The 19,057-nt window shown below is 41.2% G+C and overlaps 1 protein-coding gene across 2 annotated transcripts; it reads left to right on the top strand.

The window, feature by feature from the left end:
• The first annotated feature begins 519 nt into the window (after positions 1 to 519).
• On the top strand, positions 520 to 18,842 carry LOC148660672 (baculoviral IAP repeat-containing protein 1-like). 2 transcript variants are annotated; one of them, XM_088638014.1, is made up of 14 exons: positions 520 to 1,125; positions 3,191 to 3,290; positions 5,113 to 5,194; positions 5,601 to 5,664; positions 6,033 to 6,161; positions 7,004 to 7,103; positions 7,495 to 7,561; positions 8,531 to 8,585; positions 8,891 to 11,020; positions 12,360 to 12,461; positions 13,253 to 13,411; positions 14,048 to 14,134; positions 15,500 to 15,664; positions 16,629 to 18,842. In XM_088638014.1, the coding sequence occupies exons 1-14, from the start codon at positions 579 to 581 to the stop codon at positions 16,991 to 16,993; spliced, it is 4,152 nt and encodes a 1,383-aa protein (XP_088494140.1). In that variant the 5' UTR covers positions 520 to 578; the 3' UTR covers positions 16,994 to 18,842. The 2 variants fall into 2 exon arrangements, with proteins under 2 accessions (XP_088494140.1, XP_088494139.1); XM_088638013.1 differs by having other exon boundaries at positions 12,294 to 12,461.
• The last annotated feature ends 215 nt before the right edge of the window (positions 18,843 to 19,057 follow it).

The raw sequence follows: 19,057 nt of genomic DNA, 5'->3' as shown, positions 1-19,057 counted from the left end.
GATAATTCTGGGATATAAGCAGAAGCACATAAGCTAGTATTTGCAGTGGAAATAATGTATTTACAGTACATTATTTAAATAATGGTTATATTGTACATCCATCCGTATTCTAACCACATCATCCAATTCAAGGTTGCGTAGGAACTGGAGCCTATCCCAGCAAGCAAGGGACGCATGGTAGTACTGGGGCCCTGTGTTCATTTCCTATAATATGATGGATTGGCGACATGTACATGGTCTATCTTGCCTTGTGCCTGTTGCTTGCTGGGATAGGCTCCTGCATCCCTCACAAACCCTGTTCACGATAATATGGTTTAGAAAATGGATGCATGATTGTGATATGATTGTTTACTATCGGTGTTTTGATTCTTGTCCAGTTTCATATTACGAAACAGTGTTCTAGTTTACCACAGTGAACAAAACATGTGGTCACAATTGGAAATGTTGCGTGACATTTTCATCACTGACTCAGATTCTTTTGTTTTCTTTTTTGTTTTCTGACTAACACATTGATAGGCAGTCGAGTTTCAATTCAGCAGTGTTCTCTGACAATGCTTTTGTTTGTTTTCTCCTAGAGCATGGAGCACGCCAGGAAAGAGCCAGATCCTGAAATTGAGCTTGAGGACTGGGAATTACGTTGCTCTTCTCATTTGAATCTTAGTGCGAAAGCGATTTCAGAATTCTACAGCCGCAGTCTGAAAGCAGCTGTCAAAGACCACACACGGGGATATGATTACAAAATGAGGAGCGAACTGGCCAGGCTGAAATCGTTTGAGAGCTATCCCTCTCTTTCCCCCTTTGCGCCTGAAGAGCTGGCCGGTGCTGGGTTCTTTTACTTTGGATACGGATCGGCTGTGCAGTGTTTCTGTTGTGGGGTTGTCGTCACTATCGCAAGCTTTCAAACCCCCACACAGTTGCACCAAAAATACCAGGAGGACTGTGCGTTCCAGAAGGGGCTGGAAGTGGGAAACATTAATAAGTACGACATCCGGGTCAAAGGTCTTGAAAGCAGTGGTCCAGTAGGTTATACAGAAGACAGCGAGAGGCTTGGGACTTTCAGCAACTGGCCCTTTTACTGCGAGACAGAGCCAGCTGTGCTGTCTGACTGTGGATTTTTCTATACTGGTAAGATCCTGAATTGATTCTAGGTTAGTGATTTGAATTTATTAGAAGTAAATTTGAACCTAGAATGCAGAGGAAGACCCTCTTCAGTAGTCGAGGGAGAGGATGTTTTAAAGTAGTTTTATTTTTAATGTCTTTATTTCACAGCGTGCTTTCCTTAGTTAACTGAAGTCTGTTCCCCGGTAACAGTTTGGCGATGTGAATGATGTAAGGAGCAGGAGGTGTTAGGTGAATGCTGGACATTTGTGCAGGCTTTCTGATTCTGGGTAGGGCTCCCTTGAAGCGTAGCTCCGGACCCAATGCAGATGGTATAATCTGGAAGTACAGATGCAGCCATTCAAAATGCACGGTACGAACCTGTACTGTGGGCATCTACGCATGCGCCACCGCGCCCTACCGCGGTATGTGATTGGCTGGCCAAAATGACCGACAGGGGCACTCGTGGTGCGTTGGTTGGTTGTGGAAAGATTTAATCATTTAATCTCTTTACTGTGCTCGTTTTAATCCGCTTAGTATTGAATATTTATATGGAATTTTACCACTAAAGGGAAATTTTAGTAGCTGAGCATAAAAAGAATAGGAGCATAACGCATCTAAAGGTCATAAACGATATTAATTTAGGAACATAAACATATTATGTAAACTGTGTATTGCTGGTCTTGGTATTTTAAAGAAAAAATACACACCAGTATTCCATTTCTCCCTAAACATTTTAAGCATCAAAGTCTTACATGTGGTTATTTCGGAAACGTTTTTACGTGCTCCTTGCTCCCTCTGATGATGTTACTGACCGTTTATACAATATATAGTACTTTGTGAGAAAAGTGATAGTTTTAAGCTTTTCTGCGAATACACTCGATATTGGAGTAAAGAGAAGCATACTTTTAGAATTTGATTAATAGGGAATATAATATGGAATCACGTATCTAAAGAAATTAATAATGGTATAACTATATTCATGTACTGTTGCACAAATAGTAGTATAAGACTTTCCATTGAGCTATGTTCCTCACATGACTCCCTTGGTGGTGTGATCGCTTAAGTGACTGAGCTGTAATCCTGAGGTCAAGTGTTCAAACCCAGCTGTTGCCATTTGTTTTCTTCTAACAAATAAAAATGTCTTTGAAAAACTAAAATAGCAAATATTATCATCATTATATTGACATTTTTATATTTCTAAATCTCACAACATGTTCGTACTGTATGTACACAGTGGTAGGGCGCAAATTTACTTGAGCCCAAAAGCCCTACTTTAATGAGCAAAGTTATCGTATTTCTCACTCTCTCTCACTCTCTCTCTGTGTGACTACATTGTAAAGGAACCAGTTTCACAGGTATTTTCAAAGTAGAATAAGGGCAAGTCCACCTCCCCCGCTCACATGTTTTCTTAGAAAAAGATTCACAACACGAAGCTGTGTCAGTCTTCTGTGTAAAAAAAAATCGGTTTGACCACCATGGGTGCTGGTTTTAAGACGCTGCTGAGTAAAGGAATTTTCCTGCTGTCAGCAGTATTGTGTATATAGTTGACCCTTACCTGAATGAAAACAGGACATAAAGAAAGGGTTTCAGAAATCAAACAAAGCTTTATTCCTTTGTTTTTGTGGTCTGGGTAATTGGAGGCTATGCTGTTATGCTTCCTATGGTGATATACGAGTTTTTCACATGAAGTCGTATTGAGCAGTATTTCTCGCATTGTGAACGTGTGTACACAGCGGTCCCCCTGGGTTCCAGTTAGTGTGTAATTACGCATCGATGAAAAACCGGAGGTTTAAAAAAAGAGAATTAGTTCACTGATAGTTTTATGTGGAGACTGTGAACATTTTCACATGTCGTGGTCTTTAAAATGCATTTGGTTTGAAGGCTTTCTGTGTTTCCCTTCCAAAGATATGGACAGATGAATATTCGAGCGTGGTAAAAAACATGGCTTAAAAACGACATATACAGCTATATAATCAATGTACTGTAATCAATATTTAATCATAATAATATAATAAATATATAATTAAATAGAAGACCGTGGAAGAGGTTGCGCCTGCTCTTGATTTTGCTGTTCGTTCTGTGGCTGCAGGTGTTAAGGATCACGTGCAGTGCTTCTCCTGCGGAGGCCGGCTGGGAGACTGGGAGGTGGCCAGTGACCCCTGGAGGGAGCACGCCAAGTGGTTTCCAGAGTAAGCGATGCGGATTCGCTGTGTTTGACGACAGGGAGGAGAAAGAGCACACCCAATAGCACTTTAATCACTTCCAGGTCATCGCATCAATTTCAGTTCCCCTTTATCCAGTTCAGGGTTCCAGTGGCTCAGAGCAGCAGTGCCAACCCCTGCGCCCCCTGTGCTGCCCTGCCCTCCGCTTCAGGTGCTGAGGTGTAACTTCTAAAGTCTGTGACCATTGACACTGAGCATCAAAAGAAACTAGAACCCTGAATGCCTGCAAGCTTCAGAAAAAAAACAAATATTAGGTTTCAAGATATCTACTATACAGATTTTGGATATTGATTAAAACTTTGTCCTCTTCTTATTTCATCATTCATGGCTGTCTAGGACGCACTGTACTTGAGTGACTTTGTCTGTTCCACTAGCGCTCAGCCACCTCATTACATCTTGGAACCTGGAAGCTGGAGTCGGTCACCTCTGGTGCACCTGCCTGCAGTGGAGCAGAGTCCTCTGTGACAATGGCCTTTGTGTGGACTGATGGGAGCCTGAAACAGATCTGCCTAAACAATATGAGTGTCTAGTCACTACAGAACTCTTGAGTGCACTTTACTACTTTGTTCAGGCCCTGAGAGCACTGCTGCACACGTTACAGGCTCGTTTCAGTGTGACCGAGTTCCAGGAGCACAACACGCGTTACTCACCTCTTTAGCCATCAATCAAGCCTTTGTGTGGATTTATGGGAGCCTGTAATGCAGACCTGCCAATACACTATGAGTGACACTACAGAGGTCTATTTGTAGTGACTGATGGCAGCTTGATTGCACTGTTCTCTGGGAGCCCATGTGTTGTACACCTTACAGGCTCATTTCAAAGTGACTGTGTGCAACACGTTACACAAAGAGCTTGAGAAAACAGCTGCCTTCAGAGATGAGATGCATGCAGTAAATGCCCTACTTAAAAAAACTTACAAAACCCCAGAGGAAGTTTGTGGGACACACTGAGACAGTGAGACAGTGACAGTGAGACTGAGACAATGTGTTGTCTAGAGCTGAGAGATCACTGAACAGCTTTGCACTTATCCTCCATAAAGGACATAATGGACAGGAATCGGACTGACACCCAAAAGACAGTATGTGTGACCTGGTACCCAAAATAACAGAGTTTGTGATGTTCCCATCTTTTTTATATTTGGTTCCAAGGAAAGAGCCACAGGGGCAGCAAAATGGTAGAACCTGTGTTACTGTGTTACAGTGTAGTAAAGCCAATCTCCCATCAGAACAAAAGCTTTTCTCCTGTTTGAAAGTCTAGCTAACATCCATAGACAGTCATAGTTTCCAGAAAAAGGACAGAAATTACGAGTTCTGGGACAGGTGCAACGGACACAACATTTTTGCCAATTGATGATAACAAAAATAAGAGACTGGCATCCAGCACATCCAACAACTAGAAAGATCTCTCCCAGTCCGAATGAGGTTTTCCATAAAAAAAGTCCTTGTAGTCCCATACAGAAAAGGAGAAAAACATTAGAGTTGGAGATGGCAACATTGGAGGGTCAGTGTGTTTAAAGGCCTCAGTGAGCCAAAGCCCCAGGTTCAGCAAAGGAGGTCTGATTTAAGTAGAGATACCAAAAAATGAACACGCATCAGCCCAGGTTAACAGCTGCGCTTCACATCCTGCAATCTCCAACTTAACCCCAGCGCTATGCAACAGTAATGTTATTCTGTACCACCAGGAAACTCCACAGTGCAGTAGTCAGCAGTGTTGATTCTGATGAAAAATTAAGTGAGAAATATTCAGTTGATTTTCTTTTCTAGCCGAAAAATATAATTTTTCTTCGTAGGTGTGACTACCTCCATAGCAGACTCTCAGAAAGGGAGATTTTAGAACATATCCGTTCATATGTTGGATTCCACGGAATAACGGTATGGGTACACAATACAGAAGATTTTTTGTTTTCAGGTTCAAACTGTTTTACTTTTTATTTCAGTTTACTTAATATTTTTGTATTTTCAAAATATTATGTAATTTTGATCTGCTATGGTAATCATATATGGGATGAAATCATAGTATTTGATTTATTTAAATAGCATGTTAAAATAACAAATCTCAATCATTTTTCCATGATGGTCAAAAGCTGTCCGTTTGTCATGTGAAAATGAACTCTTCAAATTGACCCTTTTGAAATTTTGCCTTTAAATCCACAACAGTGTGTAAGATATTCATTGGAATCTAACATGGTTTCTTCGTCTTATTTGGTTTGAAGATGCTACCTGTTCAGGAATATTATTTTTCATTAATTATGCTGTTACTCTTTTTATGTAACTATAGGCCAAACATTACTTTGTCGACAAAGTGAGTGAAGAAACTGAGATAGCAGATCAGAGTCGGAAAGGTGAGTACAGAATGACTGGTCTAGCAAAGACTACCTGGAGAACCTGAACTTTACTCCAGACTCAACAGGATTTAGAATTATTTCAATCCATCCATTTTTTAACTGCTTCAGCCAGTACAGGGTCTTGGGAGAGCCGGAGCCAATCCCAGCAAGCAACAGGTGCAAGACCTGCCCAGGCACACACCCTGGACACCCAGTCCATCACAGGGGACGCACACTCACAGCAGGGCCAGTTTTCCCAGAATCCAGTTCACCTACCAGCATGTCTTTGGTACCCCAGGAGTTGAACCTCTGGCTCAGTGTTGTGTGCCAGCAGTGCTCACCCCTGCGCTACCATACGCTCACCAAGGCCATTTCCGTCCCCACAGCCTCGTCAGAAGAGATCCTTCGTAGCATATTTGAGAATGAGTGCTCTCGAATGGAGTCCTACTCCCAATGGCCAAGCGACTCAGCTGCAGTCCCATCCAAACTGGCGAAAGCTGGCTTCTTCTACACAGGTGAAGAATGGTAATTTAAAAATCTAAAAACGCCAACACTGACATCTTGCATCTGTGCTCACCCAATGTCAGGCTTTTTATACATATCAGTTTAGTAACAATTTTGTTATTTTTAATAGAAACACTGGTGTGCTCATCCCATATATAATCACAACTGTTTTTTCTAAAGTCTGCTGTTCTTATCTTTTTATCAGTGTTTTTGTTGCGGAATTAGTGGACAAATTTAATTTTGGTGTGGCTGGTAATTTTAAATCAATCGTTCAGTCTTTTGTTTTCTCTAGAGCCCTTTGTAAAAGAATGCCACAGAGTGCCTTACAGATTGCTATAGCAGGTAAACGGCACCTGACCATGTGGCCAGGAAAGAGAAGAAAACAACCCCCCCCCCCCGTGGGTGACAAGAAACCTCTGGAGGTCCCAGGCACCAGTGGTGACGCCCCCCACCCCTCCTTCCCCTAATGAGTTTTTTGGCACATAGATCATATTAAACCTGGGTCCACTATGAACCACTGTTCTGCTTGGTATGTGATGTTTTTAGCGGATCACTTAAATAAGGGGGCTCTAGACCCTTTAGTGTTTTGTGGAGAAGACGAAATGCTTTAAAGTCTGTCCTAAAACAAACCAGGAGCCTCTGTGTGGATGCTGAAATTGAAGAGTTGTACTCTTGTTTTTTTATTCAAGTTGAGAGACACGTTTCAACATTTTAAACACGGTGAAGTCTGGATATAGTGCAGTCTTCTGTACCAGACAGCAGCAGGTTACAACAGTCTGGTCTCTGTAGAAAATAAGTCAATCTTGTAAAGATCTTTCTGATGTGTCGATGTAACTTAAAAATGTATGTGTAGGTGAAGAGGAAACTGTTCAGTGTTTTCAGTGTGGTGGGAGGATTTCACATTGGCCTGAAGGAGCTGATCCAGTACAGGAACATCAGAAGATCTTCTCACAGTACGTTATTCTTCCACAGATAAAAGAGATTTCCTTTTATCTATAGATAAAAGTTGCTACCCCCGCTCAAATGAACCTGTCAAACACCTGTAATAAAACATCTAACTGCAGTTATTAATGTCCTGCAGCACTGAGTAGCATAAGCCATTTTCTACAAGTTTTGACTTTCAGAGATGCAAATTTTTCTTTGCGCAAATCAGTCTGTGAGCTTGAGAATGGAAGCAGCTAGACGTATAGAATTGTAAATCTTTTTGCATCTATCTGTAATGGGAGTGAATTTCCTCAGGAAGGATTTTTTCAAGGTTTTTAAGCCCTTATATATCTTTATAAGGTGACAAGATTCCAGATTAATCCTTCTGTTATTAATACACAAATAAACGTCTGCTTTCAGATGCCAATATATTGTTAACATCAGTCAAAATCCTCAACAAAGTGACACTGCCGTTAGCCTCAAAAAGGTAAGGGTTTGGATAGCTTTTAAAACTTCCACCTTTCCGTCTTGATTATTCAGCTCTGATCCTTGGAGTGCTATCTGTTTCAAAATTGCTCAGAATCAGCTGGAGCACTAAAAAGACCTGAGAGTTACTGAGATCAAAGACCTATAGAGGAAAAAGGAGGGAGGATTAGCAGATGACATCTAACAATTAAAAAATCCTGAGTATCCAGCTGCTTGTTTTCAATTCCTCACCCTCTTAATTACCTAACTGAAGCCTTGATTTAAATAACGCGATGATTCATTGGAGTATTTTTAGAAGTTTTATTTTTCTACCCAAAATTTTGGAATTTGAGATTACTTATGAGTAAGTGTTAAAAGCGACCAGACATTGTCATTTCGAATTAATCCTATTGCTGAGTCAGTAAAGGATTCAAGTGTGTAACTGAAAGCTTGGTTGGAACAAGATCCAGTTCCGACCATCAGCACAGTGATTGGAGAGTGATTAGAGAACCTGTCTTGATTTAAAAACTTAAAACCTTAATCAGAAAACTTTCTTCCCACTCATTGCAAAATTCTATGAAAAACAGGAACACAAAGACATATGCAAAATCCAGCTAAATAATGATAATAAATGGTGAAAAAGAAAGAAGCTAGAATCACTATCAGGAAAACAGGGCATCAGGAAATTTGGGGGATTTTCCAAGACATTATTTTAGGGGCATCAGGCATGAAGACCAAATACTGTAAATCACTAATCTTAGAGAAAACATCAGCTATCACTCAGGAAGTGAAAGTGCATGAAAAATTTGAGGTATCAATTGATATCATGAAAGGAAGATATGAAAAAGAAATATTAACACAATGTTTCCCAAATATCATCAGTGATTTCAGGGCTTTATTTTACATTAGCATTTGAGAAAACAATCTAGGAAACTAGTTGTCTTTCAGCGTGTACCGGTGTATTTAGAGATGCCTGTCTTCTCTTTTTAAGGAGCTCAATCAAGATACTGGTGTTTCTGCCCGGCTTCTCCTATCGTCTTCCACAGGTAGTAAATAGTTTATTTGGTATTTGACAATACTTCCCATATTGTCAAACCTAATATATTTGTCTCTGTGAGCTGTATTCTACTCACTCATTATACTTTATTCATTTTTGTGTCACTCTTTAGTGACAGTAGCATTGGGAAAAATATACAGTACGTTTCCTGCAGTTCATTTGTAAATGTCTTGCACGGTGTTTAGTTCAGTTTCATTTGACTGATGAACTTACCAGCTCGTAGGATTAACATGCAATTCAAGGAATCATTATGCAAGCTTGGTTCAGTTGTCTTTTTTTTAATCATTATTTCAGAGTCTCGGCTGGAATTAAATATGTTGGAGAAGGAAGCCAGGAATCTGCAATTCCTCCTCAAGAAGGCCTACGCAACCAAGGAGTTCAGCAGGTCCTTCCCGTTCTCCGATATCCATATTCCTTTTGATATCCGCCTGCTGTACACGGAGGTAGTCATGGAGACGAAGGACTTCAGGAACGTTCCTCTTGCTCGGGTCACTCTGCCTGAAGTGCTGAGAGACCTGCGAAACATCACAGTGTTAGAGGGCCAGCTAGGGAGTGGGAAGACAGCCTGTCTGAAAATGATAGCTATGCTCTGGGCTCAGGGGGTGTGTCCCGTTCTGAGGCGATTTGAATTAGTGTTTTATATTCCCTTGAACTGTGCCCCTGAAAAACTCAGCGTGACTGAAATACTTAGGGATCATCTTCTCAAAGAGGAGCTGGGTATTTCAGAGTCAACCTTCCAGGAATTGATCCGTCATTATCGAGAACGTGTCCTGTTCCTGCTTGATGAATTTGGGAAGGATGCAAGTCCTCTTCCCATGCTGATAGAGGAGTTGATTCATCGGACCCACTTGTGGAAAATCCAAGTAATCGTTGGTGTAAGAACCCAAAGCCTTTACCTTATCCGGAAGCATGCTGAGCTCCTGATCGCTATCCTAGATTTTCCTCTGCGTGGCACCATTCGCATCTTACGGAGTGTGCTGTCTTTTAACATGGTCCAAGTGGAGGATGTTTACAAAAGATTAAATACATTCCCTGCCATCTGCCCCATCATCAAGACCCCCCTCTTTGGGTTAGCAGCCTGTGTGTCAAGGATTAAGATCCCCAACAGAGAGTTTACCAGCATCTGCCTCCTCGACTGCTACCTGCAGTTCATAAGGAAAGACTCCGCTGGGCAGACGGGTGTCTGCGTCGACACGGTGTCCAGCGTGGGGGAGCTCTGTCTGAGAGGGCAGTTCCGTGGGCAGTTTGAATTCACAGAGGCTGACCTTCTCCAGGCGGGAGTGAAGGAGCCAGAGGCCCTCAGGCTGGGGCTTCTGAACAGACTCACAGCCCAGAGAATCCAGCCAGTGTATCGGGTCTTTCACGTCTGTTTCCAGGAGTATCTGGCCGCGGTGCGCATGAACGAGCTCATGACCTCCAGCGTCCCTGAGGAGAGGGAACAAAGTCAGAAATACTTAGAAGAGATCGATTCTGTAGCTACTTTTTTATGCTTTTTGCATTTCCTTACCTTCACCTCTACAAGGTCAGAAAGAGCAGCTACAATCGTCACGGACTATACACTGAACAGGATTAACAAGAACGCTGCTTTCAATGCTGACAAGGCAATCAAAGCGTTCCATACTCATCACCCTGAGATCCGGGTTTGTATTGATACTTTCCTGCATGCTATGAATGCCGCCCCAGATTTACGCATCACTGTTACAGATACTTTTCTCTTCGACCAGGTTTTAAGAATGCTGATTGACTCCCCGTATTTACCCTCCTGTTCGTCAATAATCACAGAGGGAATGAAAGGGAAAACCTTCCTCATTTGCTTCTTTCCATTGTACGGACTGTTTTATTTCATAAGTCAGTATCCAGAGAGCATTAAGGGGATCAAGAGCTTTCACCTCCAAATTACAAAGAAAATTACCTCTTTTGATGAGAACGATGATGCGAAGCGAGATGATCGCTTTCAAATAACAGAACCACCAGCTGTTGAACAAGAACTTGCTGGCTCATTTAGTGATCCTGAGAGATTGAGGACAGAAAAAAGAATGTTTAATCATTTGTTAAATTGGGTAATCGGTTTTTTCTCTGCTCCCATACCTGAGGAGTTTATTGATGTGCTGTGTTCAGCTTACAACAGACATGAATTTAAAATCCCCCTTCTGCACGTGACCATCGTGCAGACGAGACAACTGGCGGAGAAAGAGCTGGGAAACTTGAGCCTGCTGTTCTTCCTCTCAGACTCTGTGGTTCTGGATGTCCTGGACAGTTCAGGAATAGTTCAAGAACTGCATCTTGTTCTGGAAAAATATGCAGCAAAGGTCAAGGGGTTGCTTGTGTTATCCAACCGAATGAGTGAAGAAGAGCAGCCAATTCTTGCCTCACTGCCCAATTTGAGGTCCTTAACTCTGATATGGACGAAAGCAGACATTCCAGGTAAGAGGTCAGTGGTGTTGTAATGGTGTGGTCAGCAGGCCCGGATCAAGTGTCAGGAAACTCCCTTTCAAGGACAGCTTGACTGTTTCAGAAGGGATTAGGATGCTTCTCTTCATTCAATAACAAATGTACCTACTGAATTTTAAACACAATGCAGATCTTTTCAGTTATTTAAAACTTTGAGAATTTGTTTTTATGTTTATAAGAATCCATGGGAATCAGACTGCTGTAGTATGTTCAATGTACAGAACAGTCTGCCATCATGCTGTGTCAGATGATTTTAGACTCAGGCATGTTAGCATTGTGCTTTCAGCAGTGAGGAAAAACTGCTTAATTAGCATCTTAGTAATAATAATGTATAATTTTCTAAATGCAGCTAAAAATCCCTGTAATTCTGGGGTAGGTTAGATATAGAATATCAGATAGTGTAGTGTGGAATAACTTTTCGTCAAAAGAACCTTTCCTACATAGAAAGCCATCCAGTTCATTTTGTAGTTATTAGTGAATTGATCCAAGGATCCAGCTGTTTCCTGAAAGAAAACTCTCCCACCACCCTTTGTGTGAAGTGTTGTCTCCTATGCTATACTTTAAATGTGCTTCCCTGTAGCTTCCATCTGAGCAGCTCGTTGCACACTCCCACCATCCTTTCTGTAAAATAGAGCCTCCTGGCTTGACTGAAGGATCTCATCTAGCTGTTTCGAAATGCACTTGCATGTTGTTTCTACTTGTGCAAGGGTTAGCTTGATGTCTCCACAAATGGAGAATTCTCGAGCAGGGACTTAATGCTTATGAGGAAAAATGGGGTGTGGTTACCTGTGTTACAAAACTGTACATTTCGGTACTTATATTTTTTTATCATTGTTAAATGTTAAGTTTATGAGAAATAGTAAAGTGTTAGTAAATCTTACTAATGAGTATCATTGATGAAAATGAGTACTGTAAACTTCCAAAAAGATTTTTTTCTCCTATAATTCAAATCATGCTTTTGTGCAAACAAATTATATCAATGCTATGTGATAGTTTACTTACAGTATATTTGTTTTTTGTTTCATTTTTGTAGTGAACATTTCCTTTACTTTTTATATCTTGTTTGCATTACTATTATAAATGCAGCACTATCGTCCTGTAATAAAGTTTATTTCTGCACAGTAATAAGAGATTGATAGCTTAAGGGACCACAGAGGGTATTTGTTATTTAACTTTTCTTAGTTTCTTAGTAATGACTTACTAATTCATAGTTTAACAATTTAAATTGCCTTTTCTAATGTTCCAGAATTACTACTCCGTCAAATGGACAAATTTGCAAAACTGGAAGAACTGAAATTAGTTCTGTCTTCAGCTCCAGGAAGTTTGTGTGCCCTACCAGCTGGATTCAGCAAAGTGGTTACCCTAAGGAAGCTGCACTTGACTAATAACATGCAAGAGGAAGACACTATTCTGGGTAATATTAAGTGAATCCATCCATCCATTTTGTAAAGTGCCTTAAACAGTACAGGGTCGTGAGGAAGCCAGAGCCTATCCCAGCAAATAAAGGGCGCAAGACAGGATTGACCCAATCAGACTGGATGCGACGCCAATCCGTTGTAAATCAGACTCAGACACAGACACAAACACACACACACCAGAGCCAATCTTCACAGAGGACAATTAACCTACCAGAGTGTCTTTGGACCGTGGGAGGAAACCCACATGAACATGGGGTGAACATACAAACTCCACATAGACAGCAGTCCAGGTGCAGAATTGAACCCAGTGTCCCAGTGCTACAAGACAGCTGCCCTGTGCCCCTGAATTGGAATAAACATTTAGGAAAATAAACTAAAAATAAAAATCAATCAAAACAAATATATATTTAAAAACAAAACACTTAATGTGACCAAACAAATCAAATGTTGTTGCTGCTTGAATTTAAATATCTGCCCAACCTGCGTTCCAGGTCTTAATTTTTCAAATTTGATTATGTAACCAACTACAGTATAAGTTACTTTCATTATTAATACCAATAACCAAAAGTAACTAAAATATTGGAAAGTACGATGCCGAAGTCAAATCAATATACAGTAATTATTATTGGGAAAGATCCTACTGTATTATTGCAACGTGATTGCACTGCCCTGCTTGGTGAAAGAACCAGCAGCTCTGGTTTTCAGGAGGAGTGGCCAGTCATCGTCTGCACCAGTAACAGTATGAAGCTGCTGATGGGTGGTTTTCGATTTTTTGTTTCTGTTTTAGCGTGGCTTCTTGCGCATTTCCCACTCTTGTCCAGCTTTGTACTGGAAAGTGACTCCTGTCCTGGGTTGGAAGGCATCATCGGCGCCCTGCCTTGCGCTAGCCTGCAGGAGCTCAAACTGGGCTGCATAGTGTTTACCGATTCTCAGCTGAGCACTTTTGGTGAGCCGTTTCCTTCTGCCAATGAGTCTGCGCCATGTTCTGATGGATCACATTCCAGATTGTTGTTCTAGCAGTTCTTATCCACACCAGCAGGTTTTATAGAGGTTATCAAAACTAGTCACCCTGCCCTAGACATTTTCACATATTACTGACAAAATAATGTCAAAATAAAAACAAAGGTCTACAGCTCATCCCAAATCAATTAGAAATATAAGACAGAATGTAACTTGCAAGAGTAGTTAACTGCTTTTGCTATGAAACACTTGAATCCAGGGCATTATCCTCAACAACATGCCCGGGTATCTTGTTCTGCACTCTCATAGTTTCCTTCTGTGCTCTTTGGTTCACATTTCACTGTTCATTCTGAAGATGCCCAGCCAGAGTTTCTATTTCATTTTCATCGCAATTACTGTTCAGAGCATCTGACCATTTGTTTTTCACTTGGAAGACGTATTTTACAGTGTGTAAATAAAGGTAAAATAAATTGTGATTTTAGGTTTATTTCCCCTGCACAACCTTTTCACAGATCAAACTGTTCAGAGGGTATTCTATTTCTGGACATAATAGAAGAGAAAATGTAAGAGTTGTAGTTGTAGTGTAGTCTCTGCTAATTGTAAAGTTTTGTTTTTTTCTCAGTTGCACAGCTGGGGAGATTCACAAATCTGAAAGTGCTGAAGCTGTGTAATGAAGTGTTTGACTCTGTGGAAGTAATGCCAGCTTTCGGTAGGTGGAAACTGACTTGCGAAAGGCCAGGCACTTCTCGCTGAGTTACTGAAGCTTTCATGTGAACCGCTCGTCTTATTGACAATGAGACTGTAACGTATTTATGATTTGATCTTGATTTCTATGACTTTTTTAATATAGGCTAATTGATTGGTTGATACGCAGTTCAGCTCCAGTTTCTTCGAGATGCTGGGCATGATTGTGTTGACCTAAAATCAGTTTGCTTGCTCTGCATGGGTGGCACGGTGGCTCCCTGGGGTGTATTGCTGGGACATTGGCATTGCCTGTCATTGCACTAGCAGTTCTGGAGCCCTGGGTTTAATTCTGGACCTGGGTGTTGTCTGTGGGGAGTTTGCATGTTCTCTTCGGTTTAGTGTGGGTTTCTTTCAGATGCTCTGGTCTCCTACCACAGTCCAAAGACATGCTGGTAGGTTATATAGATCTGTGCACATCTAGATACATCCAGGATGTATCTGCCAGGCACCTGTTTCTTGCTGGGATAGACTCCAGCTGCCACGCAGCCCTGTACTGGATAACATGGCTAGAAAATGGATGGATGAATTTGGTTTACAGAATTATTAGTTCTTTAAAATACATCGCATAGATATTGTATTGTATGTGTGCCTATAAAACATTTAAGTATCTACAGCTGGCATCTATATGTGCCCTGCGATGGAAAACCAAATGATGAAAACATTTGACTGTCCATTGGACTTGTTGTAACAGTCTTGAAACACAGGCTAATGCAGAGAAACAGACATACAGACATAAGGCTCAGAAACAGCACTGTTTATTCATAGTGCAAGGAAATAAAAAAAACTCCAAAGTAAAAGCCTAGCTCTTTTTCAGTCCCTCACTATCAGGAGAGGGCAGCTAAGCTAATTGCCCTCCTCAAAGAACCAAACAACTCTTAACTCTAGTCTCTCTCTCTGTGACTCTTCACAAAAAAAATGTTTCCCTGAGTCTCTTCATACTAAAGACTTCCAGAACCTTGCAGCTCTGTCCTCTGTGTCTTTCTCTTGGTCCCTCAGATGCACAAAGCCTAACGGAGGATCTGCCGTCTGTCTTCAAATGGCACAAAGCAGCTGACTTTTGGAAGCTTGAGCTTCCTTCTTTGTGATCTGACACCTGACCAATAATCTTCCACCAGCAGGTCAAGGGTCAAGTGACAGCGGGCAGCAGCTCACACCCCCCAGCAGTCTGGGAAATGTGGTCCAGACAAGAACCTCCAGTTTGTCTTGACTCACTCCCCTCTTGCACATATTTGTACAGTACGTATAGTAAAGAAACTGAATGTCCTGAAGGGATAGGCCGTCCTGAAAAGAGCTGAGTAAAGTAAGTGCTGCTAATTATCTGTGTTCTCAGCTTGTGCTCTGCAGAAACTTAAAAACCTTGAAGTCTTGCATCTGCCATTTGGAAGAGGCATGAAGGAGGCAGCTGAGATGATTATTAAAGCTTGTCAAACTCTGCCGTGTTTGAGGTCCCTTCGAATGCACTCCTGTTTGAACGATGACAGTCTTGTCACATTTGGTAAGTTGTACCAAGATCCTTTACGTTTAGAATAGATCTGCAACAGAATAAGTGCTTGTTATGACAAGCCTACTGTATGATTTTCAAATGGTGTAAAAATAACTAAATCAAACCTGCTAGTGCTGGGGCCCTGGGTTCAGTTCCTAAGATGCTATCTGTGTGGCATTTGTATGTTCTCTCTGTGTTGATGTGGGCTTCCACGCACATGCTGGTAGGTTAATTAGCCTAAGTCAAGAGTGTGTGTGCGTCTGCCCTGTAATGGACTGGTGTGCCATCCAGGGTGTATCCTGCCCTACCCCTGTTGCTTGCTGGGATAGGCTCCAGCTCCCCTGTGACCCCATGTGGGATATTCTGGTTAGGAAGTGGATGGGTCACAGAACGCAGCCAGAAGGTTCAGAAACAGTATTCTCTACTTTATCATATTTTTTGTTTTCTATGTAATTTTTCAAATACATTGCTTAGGATGCATCCTACAGTATGTCTGTTAAAAAACATTCAAAACATCTAAATAAAGTAAGTGCTTTTAGTTATTTTAATCAGGCATAGGAAATCATAAAATTGAGCTTTTTCTAATTTTTGATAAGCTTCATGCCAGAATTGTTATCCTATTGATTTAGGATTGTTGTAATAAAACAGTAGTTCTGTTTCTAACAATAGTGCATTTCATTTTTCAATGCAATTGAAGATTTATTATTAGAAATATAAACAACATGGTAGTATTAGTATTCTAAAAAAATAATATTGTTTAAACCTATCTATCAGGAAAACATTATCTTGGTTGATACTACTGTTTTTAAACATTTTAAGCATTAAATTTTCATGGTAATGCTATATCAAATTTAGATAACTAATTTGTGGAAATGACATTCAAATGAATTAAAATGCTTGATTAGCTGCCCTTACCTACAGCTGCAATACCACAACTGTATTCCATGTAGTAAACAAATATAAATCTATTTTTTAGCAAAGGCAACCCAAAATGGCCATTTCCTTGGACTTCATAAACTCATTATAGACCACAGCATCAACACCACAGAAAGAGGCTGGCAGGAATTGTTCCACTGTCTGGGGCGCCTGAGTAACCTGGTGAAGGTGGACATCTCCAGACCTGTGTCTCATCTGATGAAACCTTCTTCCCGTCTGGTCATCACCTTTGTGAGGGCCATCGCGCAGCTCCCCAGAATCCAGAATGTTCTTCTGCTGGGCTGGCTGCTGGACGAAATGGACTGGAAGCTGTTCGAAGACATGAAGAAGAGGCATCCTCAGTCACGACACATTAGTTTGACCTACAAGATGCATGTTCAGCCAAAGATTGTAGAGAGCGTTTGAGCTTTAGTTGGCAACACGTACCACAACTTAACAGAAATCAATCCCCGTTCAACCATCGCTTTCAGACGCTGTTGGCACCCGGTACAGGTGTACTTGAAATGAAATGAGATGTGTACTTGTACTAATTAACTGCTTTCTCTGTGTTTTTCTATTATTGGAAAATAAGACTGCAAAACCTCTAAATATATTAATATTAATTATATTTTCATTTCCCTGAACAAGGTCTGAAACAACTCCTTAAGCCTTGCAGTCTTACACTGACTGTTCTTGGATCCTATGGGGAAATAGAAAGGGCAGAAGGGTTGTGATCTGTTTTGTAACCAAGTGTATTCTGTAAAAGGATGTGATGAACTGTCTCCAGTCATTCGTCCTGCTCTCCTAATATGGACTAGCTGTAGATTGCTGTAATATCTGTCGCTGTGCTGTTGTTGCCGAGGGAGCTTGGTAAAGTCCCTGATTATCTCCAGCTGGCAGAAGAAATAAAGCTGCAGACTGTTGTTCGCTGTAATCTCCTGAGAGCTGGTATCCCATGACACCAGTTAACTGAGGCTCACGCAAGCACATCACCAGTTGGGTCATCTGTCATTCCAGCATCCAGCATCCCAACAACTGGAGCGACTTGTGTTAATAGATACTGGCCAGAAGGAGCCCCAATTGGAAATGGCTTCGCCCAGAGGTTGAATGAACATTCAAGTGCTTGTGAAGGGCAGGGTCTTTATTAACAGCCGTTCATCTCTGATATCCACAAAATGTGTCCTCTCAGACATTTCCAAAGGTGTGTGTCCAGTGTTGTACACTGGGCCATGGAAGTGTCAGGGAATGACGATGCCTCAATAACGGAGTTACTTTTATTTTGTAACCGACTGCACCGCCTAGCAATTTGAAAGGGTGCCAGGACTCTATACACTTGTGTTTCTCGAGGGAAAGCAGGGATATTGGGGATTTGGGGGTACAGAGAATTAAGTTGTGGTGGCAAATGTAAGGGGACGTTCAAGAAAAGAACCTTCTACGTCTTTTTAAAAGTGATTATTTATGGTAGTTCTTTGGAACACCGCCCCTTCTCTGTCCTGTGGCTGTGGTCCAGTTCTACACAGCCAGAGTGCTGCAAGTCTTGCAGACGGAAGAGGAGACTCCTCCTGTTGATCTCAAGGCGGTGTAGGACTCCACACGTCCCAGTGACTGTGCGGCTCCTACTGGACAGGTCCGCAGAGCAAGTGAGAGGCGAGCAACACGCTGCTCTGAATTTCCTGAGGCTCATTCCCAATGTTCGGAGAAGCAGCACTGAACTGAAATTACCTGAAAAGATCTGTTACAGAAGTCTCTGAAGTTGATCTTCTAAGAGCTGCAAATACAATTAATTTGCAAATATAATTTGTGTTTTACTTGCAAGTCATAAATGCTACACAGGAGAGACCTCTGTAACTACAGTGAACTAAAATGACCTGAAACGATCTGCTCCTCTGACCTTGTGAGTGAGTGGGAGAAGTGAGACTGTTCACAACTGTCTTAAATAATGACTTTTAAAAAGAGGACGTGTCCTTGCACTGGCCTACGAACGTTACACTCGGAATCCCCAAATCCTATCCCTTTTCACACTCAGAAGTGTAGAGTACCATACTAATGAAAAAGTAACAAATCTATTAAGTTAACAGTCAGAGGGGGCAGATCACATTTAAGACATACACTGAATTTAAATATGTATTTAATTTTTGTTCTTAATTAACCAGGAATTCTGAAAATTCACTATTGCATACTAAAGGCTCTACATCTATCAGATGAAATATAGAATCTTATAGACATTACAATATATTGTTAAATTGCACTGCTTAATAAACATGAATTAATAAACTTCATTGTGTATATTTGTGGTGTGTCTATAAAGCAATTTTAGGGAAATATTACAATAAAATTCAAGCGACTGATGCAAGTTCATTTCTGACTGGGGATATTATTTCCACTGTATTCAGAAACGTTCTAATATCTGGTGTTCTCCTTAGTCCCCTACATCACCAAAGACTACAGGGCAGCAGCTGTTACTTTGGATTCATTATATATGAGTGACCT

This window comes from Lepisosteus platostomus, chromosome 6, assembly GCF_059453375.1.
Source record: "Lepisosteus platostomus isolate fLepPlt1 chromosome 6, fLepPlt1.hap1, whole genome shotgun sequence".
Taxonomy (NCBI): Eukaryota; Metazoa; Chordata; class Actinopteri; order Semionotiformes; family Lepisosteidae; genus Lepisosteus; species Lepisosteus platostomus.
The sequence above is the reverse complement of the archived record's forward strand: the minus strand, read 5'-3'. Positions and strand labels throughout refer to the sequence as shown.